At 43.4% G+C, this 19,165-nt stretch overlaps 1 protein-coding gene across 1 annotated transcript in view; it reads left to right on the plus strand.

Annotated features, from left to right (window-relative positions):
• The window catches only part of TG (thyroglobulin), a 1,030,738-nt gene that overhangs the window by 852,224 nt on the left and 159,349 nt on the right, over positions 1-19,165 (plus strand). Inside the window, exons 43-44 of the mRNA XM_069622147.1 lie at positions 6,451-6,632; positions 17,957-18,064. Of these exons, the coding sequence (XP_069478248.1) occupies positions 6,451-6,632; positions 17,957-18,064 (290 nt within the window). The remainder of the gene's footprint in view (positions 1-6,450; positions 6,633-17,956; positions 18,065-19,165) is intronic.

Consider the following 19,165-nt stretch of genomic DNA (forward strand, 5'->3'; position numbering starts at 1 on the left):
GTGCAAAGTTTGATGGTAAGGCTTGAGTAAAGCAAGCTCAAACAGTTCCCATGAGGAGGTGTTTTGGTTGAGATGGGGCAGGAATTGGGTGGGAATGGTCATAGGGATTAGCATGGTCATGGGCAGTTAATGGGTGGGCTAATACCCAAACAACACTTGCCCGATAGACCGGGGTACTAATGGTATCTTTAATTTAGTTGTGAAACAGAAGTGTTTTGCAACTGAAAAAAAGAAGAAGAAAAAAAGATGGCCACTATGGAACAGGTGAAGGGAGTATACATCGTCCCTTTTCCATTTCCAAGGCAGCTAAGAAAACAAAGAAGATGGCTGCCATGAAATGGTGAGAAGGGACTGTAAGTGATTTCAATCTGGCATACACCCAAGTCAAGCCCAGCATGTAGTGCGCAATTGAAGCCCTTATTTATTTTTGTCTATAAGTTCAATATTCTGAACGATATACCACTCATATCACACCCTTCTCCTGAGACCCCCCCCGGTCACACTGAACCAGGAATCAAGCTAGTTTGCAAAGGTACATATTTATTTATGTATTTAAGATTTAATCACAATATGTTTTAATAGATAAACAACAATCACCAATGGTGTGACAGAACACAGAATAATATCTTTTAATACACTAGGAATCCAGTAATGAGAACCAAAAACATATGCAGCACAGAAAAGAATACTTTTGTGTTGGTTTAGATCAGATAGCACTAGGGTTAGAGGTTCCCTCTGCAACACCCCTCAACCCCCAATAGGCAATGTAAATAGATGGGTGGAGAGAGCTGGTATTCAGGAATAGCACAAATCAGACAGAATATCCATCCCACCTTCCCCCTTAAAACACAAAAGAAAAACAGAATTGACTTTTCAGCTGTCAGGATGGCTTTTAGAATTGTCTTTAGAATTGACTGGGCAAAAACACCAAATATGGTCAAAAAAACTGAAAGTGTTAGAAATTCCTATGGGAGCCGCTTTGAACAGTTTCACACAGTCACAAGCAATGATTTAGCCCATAGAAAACATTTGAAATCTTAAAGTCCAAGTCGGAAACAAATTAAAGCTATTTCACATGTGTAAACATTTCTCAGAATTGAAATTTGCGGCAAACTTTTCCTTGCGCGATATTCGTGATAATGGGAGAATGTTTTGCAATGGGTTCTACGGATAGCTACAGATGTTAGGTAAAAGTAGGAGTTGAAATTTCATTTCTATCATGAAAACTGAGGGAGTCATAGAGGTTTTAGTAAGAGTTGTTTTTTTTTAATAGGTGCAAGGATGGAAAACATAAATGCACTGTTGAAAATGACAGATAGTTTTGCTTACACTAGAGGATGACTATGAAAAAGCGAATACCACAGAGGGATCTTACAGTCACCTGATCAGTGTAACCCGCCTGCTGTGGAAACTCTAATTCTTCAGATGAGAAAAGGGTCAGCGCAAAGATAGTTCTAACAATACTGGTTCTGAATGAAAGACAGGATGGGTCTGAGATAGGGATAAGACAATGCAAATATACTATGGGCCACAGTTCTTCCTATTAATACTCACAGGATAAGTTAGTAAATTGGACCGTCAGCTCTGGTCTTTGGATTGGGTCTGGTCTAGGAAAGACAGCACATCAGGCACAATACTGGATCAGCCAGGCCGGTCGCCGGGTTTGTACAGGATCTGCCCTCCTAGCCTGTGGGTATGTGAATCAGCTGGATAGCGAGTTCCTCAGGCAACCCTAGTGGTGGCAAGCCAGAGAATTCCAGGATACTGGTTCAACAGGCCTTCTCACACCACACAGCGTTTCACTGGGTGGAGAGAATACATTTGAGGATTTGGGCCTTGGTGGAAATCAATAGTTCTCTATTGCTGGCAAGAGTCTTGGCATCTGGATCTGGAAGAATATTAAAGCTGGATGTAGAAAGCTGGATCAGAGTGCTTCGCCAGAATCAGGAAAGTGAGTGGATCTGTTAGTCCCTATGTGTTGTCAGCTGTCTCTATTTATGCTTTAAAATGACATCACAAAGTGGGTGTATGGGCCGGCTTAGCTATGCTTGCCCCTGTGAGCTGGTATAGGATCAAAACTTCACTACCGCCTTGCAATTTGAGTGATTGGATCAAGGCCGGATGATGTCACAGAATGTTTTGCTCTTTACATTAGGACTTTGTGTGTTTCACAATGCTTCATTAGATACATGAATTTTAGCACCAGACAAGATTGTGAATGTTGAGTAGTCTTGTGTTATAGGCATTTTGGAGTTTTTAGCAACAAGCAAATGTCATTTGTAGGCACATTTTGGGGTTTCACTTGCAAAGTGATGCTTCTTCCTCTGCACTATGTTTGCTAGTCATGGAGCCCACTGGCACATTTCTGCACGGTGTGCTCTATCCCACCGCACATGCACCATGGGAGGCAGGTTGTGAATCCCTCTTTTTGTGTGCTGAAGCACATGGTTTTGTAGGTTTTTGTAGGTTTTAGGGGCGCACAAGGGTTTTGCCGCCATTGTTGCCGTTTCTTTCACCATAACTGGCAGGGTGATGCCGCATAGAATAGCAAAGTGGATCAATACATCCCACAGGACTACACGTGGTCCCTTCTCCCTTTCCATGGGGGCCATTCCAATGTGAAAACAAAAAAAAGATGGCTGCCAGAGAATGGGGAGAAGGGATTACGTGTAGTCCATTCTCCCTTTCCATGGCGGTCAGTTGAGGACGGAACATGAAGGAACAGGTCTGTGACCGTTGCTTTGTCAGACAGGTAAGGACCCGGCAAGGGCCAATCTGATGGGCCCTCGCTGGGTACTAATAATACATAGCACATCAGCATTTGGCTTTTCCTAAAGGGTTGTCCAACTCCAGCCCTTGAGGGCCGGAATCCTGAAGGGTTTTCAGGATATCCCTCACTAATATTCATGAGAAAAAATGTGCATACATTTGGATTCATTGTATGCAAATTTATCCAATGAAAATTAATGAGGGTTAGCCTGAATATCCGAGATTATTCTGGCCCACGAGGCCTAGATTTGGACAACCCTACAATAAATCACCTCCTTATACCACCCAGGGATGTCATTTGGGGGTCACCAGAGGTCGCCTAAGGACTCCCTTGCTACCCTATGGTCTCTCTTGCCACCCTAAAAGAATAAATTGTAAACATGTTTTTATTTTGTTTTTTATTTTAGGTGTAAGCTCCTGGGCTGTGGCCAGCACCATGTGGCTATTTGTTTCTGGCGTGGCTGGCTTTCTTGTTAAGATCTCAGTCTAAGGGGGTTCCACAAGTATAACACTTTGAGCAGTGACCCTAAATAAGAAAGAATAGGGATGAGAAAATAATTTGTCTTTCCGGAATTCTAAACAATAATTGCTAGACTCATTAAAGGTTTATTTCAGACACACTCCAGGGGGCGATTCGCTGATTTAGTCTGTCCTTCAACACCTCAACTCAGCCTTTAATCCTTCTGAGGTTGATAAATGAGTACCAACACAGGTTAGGTGATATTGTATGTAATTTTTGTTCTACATAAAGCGCTTAACCGTAAGTGCTATATAAAAACACATAATTATCATTTGGCCTTGAACGTCTGCTTGCATTCTCAGTAATTTGGTGATATGGGCCTACACACACTGGATATTAACTGTACATTTGGTGATCTATTCTTGTATGAAATGTATGTCACATTATAGCGATATCGTAACCATATTTTTCATAGTGTACTTAGCAACAATGCTATGTGATGCCACTTTCGATTTTGTCAAGGGGTGAAAGGTTGTGTTTCATTGCTTCCCTTGTCACTTCGGGGTGGGTCCAAATGGCATCACTTCTTGTGATCTCATCAGAGGTCAAGAGTCATGTGATATCACTTCCGCTACCCCTGGCATTTTGGTGAAATGACGTACCTGATACCACCCACTGTGCTATCTGTATAATTGGGCAGGACCTAAATGCAAATCTATGGAGAGTATATTGTACCAACATACTGTGGTCAGCTTCCAGCTTCAATTGCTGCTATTGTGGCAAAGGTTCAAAGGGAAACTAGTAATGGGCAGAAGCTGCTCATGGACTACTCCCAAATGTGTTCAGGATTCCTTCAGCTCTACAAGCCATGTGGTAGGAAAGGTCACTGGGGACACCCAATTCCAATCCTGGGCTTTGCTGTGACTTCAGTTCGACGTCAGTCAATTTTATCCGACAAGAGTAACACTCCCAGAATGCAACTGATGGAGAACGGCAAGGCTAGGACTGGGGCATGGTGACCCCGGTGACATGAAAACAGTCGTGATTACTTATGTTTCAGGAGCAAATGAGAGAAATGACTCCCCAAAGAGTACCAAAAGCAGCATAAAATGTGCTTAACCCAGATATACATATATACATAATGTCTGGGGAGACCCTTCCCGCCCCCACCCCCCGCCCACCTGGTTTGAAAGTTTCCTGTCTCAGCAATGTCTATGCATGGAAATAGAAGTACCACTCTTGCATCGCTGTGTGAAAATCAAAGGCCATATGGTGATGGTCTTTGGTAGTGAATAGAAACTGAAATCCTCTATTTTGCCGCAGTGAACTAGGAGACCTTTTAAATAGAGCAGCAGAACTGCTAACACAGCAAGTAAAGATGAGCTTTTTGGTGCTGAAAGCTAAAATGTAATGCAGTGTTGTGTCGAATAAAGGTAAAACAACCAATTGAATTCATGTTAAAATCACCAGAAATACAAATAGCCTTTAGTAAAAGCAAGGAAGGAGATATGTCATGTGGCATTGCACAGGTATGCAAATGCACTGTGCATCTCGGGCCATTATTTTATATGCAGAATTACACATAGGAGCTGATTTTGCTCCAGAGTGTAATTTGGTGGTGCGGAATTGTTATGTGTAGACATACACGCAGGCGGCTCCCCACTGCCAGATTGTGCTCATTTGCACAGCAGAGTGCAAATATGCAGGGCAAAAGGCTGCCTTTTGATTTGCACATTTGCACTCCACTGTGCAAATGAGTGAACTCTGCCTACCAAGCTCGCATGGCAGGCAGCGTTTACAATTACAATTAAACGATTCATGCCAGGCTTGCATGGTAGGCAGCATTTACAATTACAATTAAATTCTTTCTGTCATGCACGCATGGGGGGCAGCATTAAATTGTCATTGTAAACGCCCTGCCATGCTCCTATGGCAGGCAATGTTAAATTGTACATGCTGCCCGCCATGCCAGCATGGCTGGCAGGGTTTATGTGTAATTGTGCAATTGATCCCTATGGAGTCCGCCCGCTAGTGCATAAAGCCGGCGGGCTCCAGAGGGATCTCTAGCATTTACGTCAGCATGAAAATGCATACTGGCGCAAAGGCTGCTGCATATGCATGGCGGAGAGGAAGGGAGGCGGCAGAAACACAAGTTGCGTTCCACCCCTCCGCCATTCAAATGATTAAAAATGGGGCGGGACATGGGTGAAAGGCATAAAGGCCTTCCATTTAGGTTACGCGGCTTCTGATGAAGATGAGCTCCATACTGCTTGAATGGTTAAGTGTTCACTGCCCACAATGGTCTGGGAACAATTCAAACGAACCGACTATAACACTATGGTGGACATTTTAAAAGATATTCACTTTGCATTCAGGGAACAGCCAACGCTTTCACGTATGTGCTGTTGGGCCTCCTGCATGCAATGTTCAACCTTTGCATGGCAGACTGTAAAAGTAAAGTGTAAAAAGGCAAAGCTGCATTTACTGTTTTAGGGTTAAATTAGTTAATAGTGACATGCTTTTTTTTTATACTAAAAGGTTTTTACTCTCCGCAATTGCTTTTTGGAGAAATGAATTAATTTGTGTAACAAATCAATTACTCTAGCTTTTTTGCTATGGTTAAACATGTCTGGAAAAAATAGGTCGTTGGCAATCCAGCAGTAAAGGAAACACATGGATAAACATAGTCAGTTCGCTTTTGGGCACATGATATTCACCCAGACCTTATAATATTCTCAATGTTCTTAGACTGCGTTAAGCAATCAACCTTCAGACTTGTGGCCTATATGACACAGAACTCCTTATAATGTATAGTTAAGGATACATTATTCTTTAGGCATTGCCCTCAGATGCCTTAGCCCGCGGTGTTCTGCAACCTTTGGCTTTGCAGGTGTGGTGGACTACAACTCCCATCAGCCATATCCATCAAAGTCAATGTTGATGGATCATGGGAATTGTAGTACAAAACATCTGGAGAGCCACAGGTTGCAGACCCCCTGAATTAGACGATGCTCACCCCTGCACGATGCCTGTGTGATGTTGTGAAGAGTTCCAGTAGCTGCTTCCCTATGTGTTTCCTTGCTCTGCTTACTCTGCAACTATCACAAACAACCAACAGATGCCTTTGCTCAACGTTGCTTCCTCTGACCGCAAATTGTTACCTCGTCCTGGAATGTGGACGCCTTCTCTAAACACGCGCTGATGTGTTTGTGTTTCTGCAGAGATTCGAGGAGAGCCAGGGCAGGGCGGAGAGCAAGACCGCGTTCTACCGGGCGCTGCAGAACTCCCTGGGAGGGGCGGAACTTAACCCACTCGTCAGAGATGCCGCCGCGTGGTATTACTCCCTGCAGCATTCCGGCGACGACTATGCCCTCTTTTCCAGGGCCCTGGAAAACTCCACGCGGTAAGCAGCGCCTTCTGATGACGCTTCAACACACACCTTGACATTTTCCTTTGCCTCCCTTAAAAGATAAGTAGCAAGTTCAACACTTGAGCGCTTTGAAACACTTGCTTTGTGCATAGGCGCCATACAAATAAACATTGCCATTTACCATTTAGCCAAGAAGAGGAAGCTGTTAATTTGTATATAGTTCTGAAATCTCCTGTTTTTGTTCACTGCACACGTCGGTTTGCTGGGAATTCTCACACAGCCAGATAGATTTATTGTCCCCGTTTAATCTGTTCAGCATCTGGCGTGCTGTCTGGGGCTGCACCTGCGCTGCCTACAGCTGGGCGCGCGCCTTCCTTTTGGCAACCCTGTAGAAGGCACACCACACCGCTCCGTTCTGATTGGTTGTCCACGATTCCATAAGCCAATCTGAAGTTCTTTCCAAGTAAGTGCAACGTGGCTGTAACTCCTGTTGAAGGTGCCGGAGGGTGCCTGCGGAAAGTCCCGCCTCCTTCAACAGTGCAGCACTATGCCTTGGACAGGCGTATTTGTTTAATGACCACACCACACCACTCACCGGTTCCATCACAACACAAACTGCCCAGAAATCCAAAAGCGCTCTAAAGAACATACACTAGAATGTATATTTCTTAACTACACCAAAAGAGCAGGTTTTCGTTCTGTTCTTATTGGTAAATATCTTTATTTTCCTTGTAATGGTATTGTTCTCACACAGCCTTTCCTAAAGTCTTGCTAATCAAAGTCACAGCACATATTTTTTTGTTGCCCCTTTCTCAATTTAAGTCAGAAATTTATATTTCTTGCACAATTTCCACATGCATTTTTATAATTCTTTGTAAAAATTGCAAATGCAATTAAATCAAATAAATAAAAAAATAATAATTAAAGGGGCCTTCTGGTGAAAATTAAGAGTGGGGCTCTCAACAGCTCTTGCGTGCGCCAATTCACGCACAGTGCGTACATGAAGATTGCGCCCGATTCCCTAAATGAGAAACGGGGGCACTGTGTGCACACGCATGGGTGGGTGGCTGCATCAAGTCTACGTGCATGCAGTGTTATGCGGTTAAATGGGTGGGGGAAAGGTTTATTTCCACCAACACCCACTCTGCTTACACAAAAGGGGCGCATACAGGGCAGGGATGCACAACTTGTTTCACTGGAGGGCCGAATGTACCACACAAGTCCCATACAGTGGGCCGAACTATACATGGCAGTGAGCGGGTTGGTAAGGGCATCAGCGCGAGAATAGGCGCTAAAAAAACCATGGGTTTTAAGGTGTCATTTTTATTACTTTTCTACTGTAACACGTGATACATGGGGTCATTATGAGTTTCCCAGTGCAGGAAGAAACTGGCAGTAAATCAGGCCCCAACTGACAAAAAAACTGCCGGAATGACCTATGGGACTCTATGGAATTGGGAATTGCCAGCATTCCCGCCGGCTGTAATATCCCGGAAATACTGAGAAATCATTCTTTTTGGTGGGATCCCGTCGGTCTTACTGGTGGGATACCACCAAACTCGTAATGAGGGGCATAATAGCCTTTTAATGGCATTATCGGCTTTATTTATGTGTACTGTGGCACTGCAATTATGTTTTTAAATATAGAAAAACTGCAGGGATCAATATGCAAAGACAAAAAACAAAATCACAGAGGAGTCGCACACCTGACATGACAGACGTAGTGACGACTGATTGACTGACCAGGCAACATTTAATCATTAAACTCACGTGACTTGGAGGGCCATAAACAACGTCCTGAAGGGCTGCAATTGGCCCGTGGGCCGCCTGTTGTACCATGGCTCTAGAGGAACTGCAGTGGATGGACATTGATTCATCAAAATGTAGCAAAGCACTTGCTCCTGCAGAAAGTTGTCCCAGTTTCAACCGGGCGCAAGAGGACAAGGAGATATCTGCAGGAACACATGTATCTTGAGTAAATAGGGCTCACTTTCCTCAAAGTTTGACCCAACTTTCCATTAACAATGCAGACTTCTGTTTCTGTTTTCTTTTCTGCAGGTTATTTTCTGGTTCCCGGGGCTTGCACTTAGCTTTTCAGGTCCATTTGCTGGGTGCAAAGTGAAGTTTGTTCAAATTGCATGTGATGCATGAACATCTCTTTGTGAATCACCATGGATGCACAAATTGCATGTGGGTAAAGGGGCAAAGCATGGTTACTTTCTTTATTTTTTCAAAAATGTTTAGGAAGGATTCCTTTTCCGGACTTCTGTAGGGCAACTATTACTTCGTTGCAAGAGGCAATATAGTTCTCTTGTTAGGACAGTCGTCCAATATTCATCTGTGCCAGAGATTATTGTTTCTTTAGGATTGGCCCATATGAAGGCATGTAGGCTGGTAGCTGGGATTTTCATCCTAAATGTTATTGCATGAGATTGTTGGCATAGCCCACTGAGAAGCTTAGACTTTTTAAGATCTGTTGGCTTCCACATTTGTATAATAGCCTCCTTGAATTCCCCTTTTTACAAAGTGCCTCAAATGCTTGATGGGACATATCGTCTGAGAATAATTCTGTGAGACATTTGAGAGAAGTGGTGAGATGATCTAGTGTGGAGTTTGGGGGAACTCCAACCTCCTGTAGACTTAGAGCAGATTTATTTAGAAAAATCACTTCTTAGTTGTTTATAGAAAGGACTTGGCGGGGTGCAAAATGTTAACCTCAAAAACCTGATCCCATTTTATAGAGATCTCTGCACCTAAATATTTGGTACTGTGTTTTTAGAAATGTGTGTGAGTCATGAAGATTGTAGTTTAATGTCATGGATTTGGTTGTTTCCTCAGTCAGAGAGATGGTCATTCTCCTTCCCATTTGAACAAGAATGAGGGAGAGCAAAGGCATAATCAGAGGTCTATATAAGTCCTCTGGTTCAGAGTACAGCGCAAGTAGAAGACCCAGTGGGCACCTTTGTCTTTTTCGCTTATCATTCATGATTATTGAGGTTCTGGGAAAAACATATATGTTTTGCAAAGTGATTGACAAGTGGCTGGCTGTCTGCAAGCAAGTTGGAGCCTGGTGCTGTTTCCCCTGGGAACCTGGTTGAGGGTGATTGTGTCTGCCCCACCCCCCTGCTGCACAAAGCCTTGCGATGTCCTTGAAGTGGACCGCAAAGTGACTGACAAGTGTCTGGCTGTCTGCAAGCAAGTTGGAGTTGGAGCCTTGTGCCCTTTCCCCTGGGAGCCTCGTTGCGGGAGATTGTGTTTGCCCTGCCCCCCTGCTGCACAAAGCTTTGCTGTGTCTGCAAAGTGGACTGGCAAGTGTCTGTCAGTCTGCAAGCAAGTTCGAGTTGATGCCTGGTGCTGTTTCTCCTGGGAACCTCGTTGCGGGTGATTGTGTCTGCCCCACCCCCCTGCTGCACAAAGCCTTGCGATGTCCGTGAAGTGGACCTGAAGTGGACCGCAAAGTGGCTGTAAAGTGTCTGGCAGTCTGCAAGCAAGTTGGAGTTGGAGCCTTGTGCCCTTTCCCCTGGGAGCTTCGTTGCGGGAGATTGTGTTTGCCCTGCCCCCCTGCTGCACAAAGCCTGGTGGTGTCTGCAAAGCGGACCGCGAAGTGACTGACAAGTGTCTGGCAGTCTGCAAGCAAGTTGGAATTGACCCCTGGTGCCATTTACTCTGTGAGCCTCATTGTGGGAGATTTTGTCCGCCCTGCCCCCCCCTGTTACACAAAGCCCTGCTGTGCCCATGAAATGGACTGCAAAGTGACTGACAAGTGTCTGGCAGTCTGCAAGCAAGTTGGGGTTGGAGCCTTGTGCCATTTACCCTGGGAGCCTCGTTGCGGGGGTTTGTGTCCGCCCTATACAATTCCACACTGTTAGGAAGGTTTTCCCTTTATGTGTAATTTTCCCTCCAGTTGTGAACCCCCCAACATTTTGCTGTTGTTTAACTATCCTAGCTTGATTTTTGCCAGTGGAGCTCGGCCTTGTGCTGTACTCAGCTGGGTTTTCGTCACTTTCTTATGGGGAAACTGACATGCCCTTAAAGACAGTCAGTATTGGGAGACTTTATTTCCCTTAGTCTTTCACTTCGTTGCTAGTTTTTAGCAACATGTTACCAGTGCACAAAGTACCTTACAGTACAGTGCACTGGGGTCTTCCTTTCATTTTTAAGGCCCTAGACACCCTAAAAGGATTTTCCGGTAGAAGTACAAATGTGACTTGGACAGAGCTGGTGGAAGCTGTTATTTTTAATATATTTTTAACCCTTTCTTGTAGTCCATTCCACCTTTAACCTGTTTGGCTCTGGACAGTGGCTTGGCCCCAAAAGGGCCATTCCACAAGGTCCTTTGTTTTGTCCTTTGGTCATCTTGTCCCTTTGCCTTCCCCAGGTCGAGCAGACCTGAGAAAACCCTTTTTTGGTGATGCAGATCCCCATGCAAACCGAAGCTTTCACGGGCTTCTGCATGACTTGTGTGTGTGCCTCCATGATGTGGGCTGGACTGTTTAGTTCCAATACACATCCTGGGTGCCAGAGAGTCTGGCATGCTGGGAATGACTGGGACCACCGTGGTCCATGATTGGTTCACGTCTGGCATGGCTGTATGTGAGCAGATGTCTCATTGGGCCCTCTTCAGAAGCCGAATCGGGGAACCGATTGTGAGCCGCTGGAAGGTTTGGCACCCTGAGCCTGCTGTTGTCCCGCTGGACCTCTCTGTTTCTTAGGGATTGGACTGCCTCTCAGATAGGGTTGATAAAGTGAAGGACTGCCTGAAGTATATTCACACTGTTTGCTCCCTTTCCTTACAGGTTGTGGACCCTCACTGTGTGCTATTCATTTCGGCCGTTGGTATCTGTAAATATGTTTTATAGTAGTGTTATGTTGGTTTAGTTATTACTGCTGATATTTACTTTGTGCTTGATTTAAAAGGCCTTTAATAAATGTATATGTATTTTTGATATATACACCTGACTGAGAGTAGTTTGTAGTGTTGTTTACTGTGTGTGTTCATTGTGGACTTTTGATCACCCTCACCCCTCCTGAGACTTGGTCTTGACTGCCGCTAATGCTACCTTGATTGGTCTGGCTTGTCGAGAAGGTTACCCTGTTCCAAGAAACTAGGCTGGCCTTCTGAACCGCTGCCCACCAGGTCAGAGTTCAGAAATACATCTTAACACACACTGTTTCACCAATCTACACCACATTTTGAACAGTTCCCTGTTGGGACCCTCCGGACATTACTGGCTACATGACATTTGGACATCCCACACCTTTCCCCGGATTTCAGCAAAAGTCAAAATGTGTTTGTGGGTTTGTGGTTTTGCGAAGCATTGTTCCCTATACAATTCCACACTGTTTCACCAATCTGTTCATATGAAGGAGTGAACATGCGGGCACGCTGGGTATATCAGCTCGTGGGTTTCTAAAAGTAACAAAGTAATCACTAATAAATATCTTAAGGCGTGAACATTGTTTGAGAGACAGCCTACTTCAATAAATTCCTGCAAGAGTTCTACAACTGGGCGAGAGAATCTCCTCAACGACACTCAAACACAGTGCATTATACGGGAGATTCTGTCATTCAAGCCATGGAACAAGCTCTCAAGATTATTGTGTACAACTAATTGACACACTCTTATTTGTATGCATTCATTTTCCAGCGAACATCAGGATTGGGACTAGAGCCTCAGTAAGGGCATTTTAGTTTAGGCTGGTGCTCGTCAAATGATCTCACGCACAGACTTACTTTGGCACAGATCCTACCCAGCATGCGTCCTGGAGACAAACCATTTCAAGAAGGCTATTTACTTTCAACTGGATAGCGCCAAGACCACACACCCCTTTTCAAGAACAATCCGGGATGCTTTTCTCCTCCAAGTCTCCACTTTATAGCAACTGGAAGCATGCTTCTTTGTTCACTATACCAGCAGCACTCTTCACTCTCTGGAGCATGAGACCCACCCCACTTTGCCTTCTGCAAACGTATTGACTTTAGAGTGCACTCATAGAACTTTGCAATCCAGGATGGATATGTGAAAAGGACCACCGATGAGATCTGAACAAAATGTGTGTGTGGACTGTTCTTAAAATATACATTGAAATGCAGTTCTTCAGTGCGCTGCATACTGTTTCCTCTTGGGCAGGTCTTACCTTAATGACACCTGTCTTTAGATACCTTTTGGGTTTGGATTTGGGCTTTAATGTCTGATGGAAATGCTGAGAGAGGGGATCCCTTCTTTCAAAGGCCACCTCATTCATGACCCCACGTAAATTCACTCCCTTCTTTATCTGTAGGACCAGAGTCTGCATTCACTGCTGTGCCTCATTCGGATATGAGTATGGATATGGATTCGGATAAAAATACAATAACTATCGGATGATTAAAATTCAACATTTGGAAAATACTATAGTTCTGAAGATAATTACTTTCAATACCCATCCTATTAGAATGAAAGATACTTGCTTTACTGTTACTGAATAGGAGTACCATCCTGCAGTCCATTACATTTACGCGTAGGTGTAGGTGTAGGTCACATGGCTTCCTACCCACCGGGCTTTGTCCTGCTGGCTAGTTTTCCATTTACAGATGTAGGAAAAGTGCTACATGTTATCCATGATCAGAAGCCAAGTGGCAACTCTTTGGCGGAACCGGTCTTAGCTGAGGGGTAACACCTCGTTCAGAGAAAGCAGAGTGTTTTGGATACAATAAAGACTGATAGGATTGCCTATTTGTATTGTGCCTATTTGTTTCCTAAGAGCATATAGTCATGTGAAAATCAAACAATCCTCCGACCCAACCTAGGCAATGACTTCAAATGTCATCTGTGCATTCATTTAGGATTTGGCGAGAATCATAGGGTTCAAAGAGCGCGATTGGAGACATGCAAGCAGTTGAGCATACAGCGAAGAATGGAGAGCGGCAACACATTTGTCATAGAATCACAGTAAATCACAGTAGAGTCACAGTAAAGTATCTTCATGACAAATTGAAAATCGATATGGAAACATGACACTCGGCACAAAGATTTCAGAACTAAACACATACTCCTGTGGAAGGCAGCGAGGAATGCACTGCTGAAACATTTGGGCAGTTGTTGAGATATTGAGATATGCGTGTGTAGCTTTTATGCAGACTGTGGGCATCCTAATACTTATTCCTCCCCTGAGGCAGGAAATAAGATCTGGCCCAGAAGGAGATACAAATCCTTCCATCCCTGGATGACACAGGACAGTCCAAGGGATATCAGAAGAGTTGACAATAACTCGTCATATATATATATATACATGCCTGATACATGAGCAAACTGGAAGTCACGACTTTGGAAATAACTAGGCAACTGAGTGTTTTGGTAAAATATAAGTACGTGTAAATGCACCTTACTTTGGATCTATAGTCATTAAAACTGCCTTCTTGATTCTGCACTAAACCTTTATTCAGAACACCAGTATCCTGTGTCTCCATGAAAGGAGTGCGTTAACTGCAAAGGGGAATATTTTCATATAGGTAGCCAATTTTCTTCTACTCAGTTCCTCTTTTGCTAGATGTGCACATCCAGGAGCTGGACATGTAAATATATCCATTCCAATTAGTTTCCTCAATACTAAGGCCAGAAATGTCCTACAAAGCTCACTCTAGCCAAGGACGCCTATCAACATCTCATCCCAGATAGGATATGACAAAAAGTGTGAGAATATTCTATTGTTTTTAATGCAATGGTGTATTGCTGGTCTACATTACGCAGGTTTTCCAGTAAAATGTGTAGATTGTAAGCACTGAAAATATTAAATAAAAATGATAGAACGCACAAAAATGTTGAATGGAAAATCTAGATCAGTCTCAAATCTTAAAATACAAACTACAAAGGTAAGTTAGCTTTCAATATTTATTTTATTTATTTACTTATAAGACATTGGAAACCTGCAGGTATCGGGGCGTAATAACATAAACCATGGGCGTAGAGTAGACAGGACATTAGGCGTGCATTTGGCTCAATAATGTGGGGAGGGTGTTCAGTGAAATAATAAAGTTTTCAGTTGTCCTCAAAAGCAGTTTAGAAGAGAACCCCAGGAATGGACAGGAAAAGATGTTCCTATTGGTGAGTTTGTAGGCTGGTATCCTAACCATGGCTAAAGTAGAAGAGCGCAAAGTTCTTATAGGTTGGTACATGGTCATAAGGTTTTTAATGTAACAGGGGTGTTTCCCAACAAAGACTTGCGCACTAGCTTTGGCGCCTTGAGTTTTAGTCATGCATCAATGGGTAACCAGTCAAGTTCTTGTTGGCTGTGTGAGGTATGCTCTCTTCTAGTCTTCCCCTTAATCGTCCTCACTGCCTCATTCTGTATCACCTGCAAAGGTGTTTAAAAAACACCTTCAGATACAGTGTATGTAAGATGGTAGGGTTTAGATCAGGGTTGTCCAACTCCGGGCCTTGACTGTCTGAATCATTAACATTAATATTCATGAGAAACAATGTGCATGTGGTCATGGCCTTGAAAGTAATCCATTCATTGACTGCCAACCAATGCAGTGCTTTTCTGTCTACAGTGATATGCTCTTTCCTGACTTTCTTCTTGAAAATCCTTAGTAGACTGTTCATGATGATCTGACATCTGGCAATGCACCCTTTACTTGCTCCCAGCAGTAGAGCTTTCCCATAGTCCAATCTGGACAGAATCATCACCCTGGCTATGGTGGCACTGTTTTTCTCATTTAGCAAAGGTCTGATGTGACTTATCAGTCATAGGTAATATTGGCAGTTTTTGTTCAAATTGCTCACATATGATTCTGCACCCATTGATGCCTCCAGGAGGATGCCCAAGATCTTTACTTTTTCAAGGACCTGTATCTAACAGTTACTGATCTGGAAGGTCTCACAAAAATCATCAACTCTGTCTTGTTCCTGTTAAGAGATGACATCCAGGGTTCTATGACATTGTACTGAGTATCCGGTTTACGGGCATCAATTTCCTAATTGCCACTGAGCTCCATTACCAGCGGCATGTCATCGCCGTAGTTCATAAAGAACACTCCGATGTTGTCAAGTGCTGTGCACAGAAATCTCAAATACAGATTGAAAAGCAGAGGGGACAAACTAGCCCCCTGATGCACTCAGCAATCTATGGGGGCCGGGAGAGAGAAAGATTCCCCCAATGTATTTTAGATCTCCGGTTGGCCAGGAAGGAGAGGACCTATTTTGTTGTCTTAGTTGAGCAACCCCCCATCTGTTCTAATGACCAAACCATCTGTTCGTGGTATAACAGGTCAAATGCTGTAGATAGGTCAAGCAACACTAGGATGTCCAACCTGCCTTTGTCCATAATACTGAGCATGTGCGTCTGCTGATCCAGCATGGCTGTTTCAGTACTATGAGCCATCCTGAAACTTGATTGTTGTTTATGCAAAATGTTGTTGGTTTCCACAAAGGCTTGCATCTGCACTGTGGCAGCTTTATCAGGAATCTTTCATAAGAAATTACAATTTGTAATTGGCCTTAGATTGCTTGGGTCTCTTTGATCCAATCCAGGCTTTTTCACCTAAGGGGTTATTATGACGATTTTGATGTTATCTGTAATATGACTGTCTCAAAAGCATGCATTTACTAATCGTGTAAAGAAAGTTGTGAAAATGTTGCGGTATTGCAAAACTATTCTCTGGGGTAGTATGTTCTCTGCGCATGATGTGGGTCTCATGGATGCTAGGAGTGAACTCATGTCCTCTATTGTAATGGATTGGAAGTCACATCCCTCTACCATTCCAAGCTCCAGTGGGTATATCATTGGGTTTAGTCCGCCCGGAGCTGTGAGTTGCTTTCTCCTGATTGTTTCTCTAGCCTTTGAAAGGTTTGCTCCAAAGGCTTCCTGCACTATTATACACTCACTGTATGAAGGATGGTCAAGAGGGAGGGGATAGAGCTTTGGGTTTTTCTAAAGATCTCAAAATCTCAAAGAGCTTGCTCGTGGAGTTTGCAGCTGTGGCTATTTGCTCATTATAGAGGGTTTCCTTCGCCTTGATAATGCCTAGCATGTAGCAAAAGTCTGCCTCTTTCCACGTGTTCAATGTAGTCATGAACATTTTGCGCAGGTTTAATGAGGAAGCGAGTGTTCAGTAAGGCGCAGTTCAGAGTCTATACAATATACATTTAAACAGTCACAGACTGCATGGAGGGTGGAGTGGAGAGCCATCCATGAACAGCATGGTTGGGTAAGAATGAAGGTAAAATGAAGTTTAAAAAACACCTTCAGATACAGTGTATGTAAGACGGTAGGGTTTAGATCAGGGTTGTCCAACTCCGGGCCTTGACTGTCTGAATCATTAACATTAATATTCATGAGAAACAATGTGCATACATATAAAATCATTGTATGCAAATTTATCTACTGAATATTAATGAGGGGTATTCTGAAAACCCAGCATGGATCCGGCCCTCGAGGCCTGGAGTTGGACAACCCTGAGTCAAACGTTTGATTAAAAATGTAACTGTTGACTCTTTATATGTTAAGACATTTAAATTTTTTTATTTCGATTGTATTACACTTGCACTGTAATTGATAGCAATTCTGTTATTTCATATTCAACTTTTCTCATTCAAAAGGTTTACTATTCTTTTAATATGAAATATTTTCACATAGAACCGTTTAGATCAGTGGAATTCAAACCTTTTTTATGTTGAGACCCCCTTAAGTAGAAATATAGCTGCAGAGCCCCTCCTTGAGTAGAAAATGTTGTTGCATGCCCCCCAGATGCCACATCTGCTTGTATTTTATATTAAAAACAGTCACTGTACTCCCTTTTTGAGGAGCAATGCACCTCCCCTCTGGACCACCTTTGGGCCCTCTAGTAGGGCCCGCCCCTCAGTATGAAGACCACTGGTTTAGACACAATGGTAATCTTTTGGATCCAGTGACACTGCCATTGCTGCCTGGCCATAGAGCCTTAGGTGTGTTATTGCACATTGAATTTCTGCTTATTGAAGGAAAATAGGCACTTTGCTGTTTAATCGTACAATTGACATTGTTGTGTTTCTCTATCTTCTCTTACTCCTTCTCTTTTGCTGTTTCTTTCTCCTCCTTCTCTACCTTTGCCTTTTTCTCTGTCTCCTCCTTCTCCTCTTATCTGTCTTCCCCTCCTTTTCGTTCTCCTCCTCCTTCTCGTTCTCCTGCTCCTCCTCGTACTTGTTCTCCTCCCTCTTATCATCATTATTATGATGATAATGTTGTTGTTGATGATGATGGTGAATATCATTTTTACTTTTCTACATCTGGCAGAATCCATAGATCCTAGTGTGTACTGACAGGAATCACTCCGTTGTTAGGTTAGTAAATTACCTTTGAGTCCATAACGACTAATAATTTTCCGTCTTTACCTTTAGTGACCATTTCGTTATATGTCCTGTGGTAAATATGGCAAGACACTGGGCTGAGAATGACAGAGGAAATACGTTCATGTATTATGTGCCTGAGGATGCTCTTCAAAGCAGGTAAATCGGTGCTGTTGTAATGGGAGCTGAAGGAATGGGTTCTTATTGAGAGTGATGTATACCAGTAGTTATCACTTAAAAGAAATACTACTGTCGGAAATTCTAGACAAAGGCCTAATGAGTACATTACGAAGCGCTGCCTTGTAGAGCTATTATGTGTCACACATTATTCACTTTGAGAAGAAGGGCTGCAGGTACCTATGGATGGATGTTATGATGAACCAATACTAGAAAAACGCAAATTCACAGCAAATTTCTTAGTGGGATGGAAACTGAAAAGGTCTGTAGAGAATGATGCATAGAGATGAGCACCTTGGAAGAGTATGAGTTTATAGAAACAGTTCTCAATGAAAAGAAATATGCATCCATGGCACTTGTCATGCTGTCAAATCTAGTGACCTGTGTATCCATTGTGCACAAAATGTTTTCAGATCTATTGACTTTATTCATGGCCACCTGTTAACCTATGTTTTGCCATTTGTCTCGGGAGGAAAGCTCAGGGGCAACGTGCTCACCTTGGAAGCAAAACGACACGGAGCAACACAGGTTCGAACCCCGAGTCTGTGCTTAGAAACCTCTGGGTAATTTAGCGCGTTATAAATAACCAATTACATTTACATCAACTCTTTGCTATGGCCTATAGTGTAATTGTAATACATTATCTATGCTGTTTTGTGTGGCATGAAATGTAGGCACCTAACCCATCCAAAATAGCAGAGGTTTTTCTTCCTTCAGATTCACAAGAGGGAAGGACAGCATCCCAAAAAACCCTTAAGCGTGCTGTCTCCAACTGGGTTACCGTGCTGACGTTGGCAATGCCCTGCTAGCTTTGGGCTGTCCATTTGTCCCTGCCTTCCTATCAAGGGAAAGGGAGCTGTCCCTGTAAACCAACAGAAAACAGAGCCTTCGCCCATTACTCCGAAAAAAAGCATTTGTTCCAGTTACTTTAGGCAAATTAGCCGCTACATCTCACTAATCCTACACGCTATCATATTCTGTCAAAGGCTCCACCACTGAGCGCACTGTAGCATGTTTTACAACATGCCATCCCCTGCCACATTCCACCTTTACTGAACTCCCGCTCTTTGGCCACATATGCAG

The sequence above is a fragment of the Ambystoma mexicanum genome, chromosome 5q, assembly GCF_040938575.1.
Source record: "Ambystoma mexicanum isolate Mex_15411 chromosome 5q, UKY_AmexF1_1, whole genome shotgun sequence".
NCBI classification, from domain to species: Eukaryota; Metazoa; Chordata; class Amphibia; order Caudata; family Ambystomatidae; genus Ambystoma; species Ambystoma mexicanum.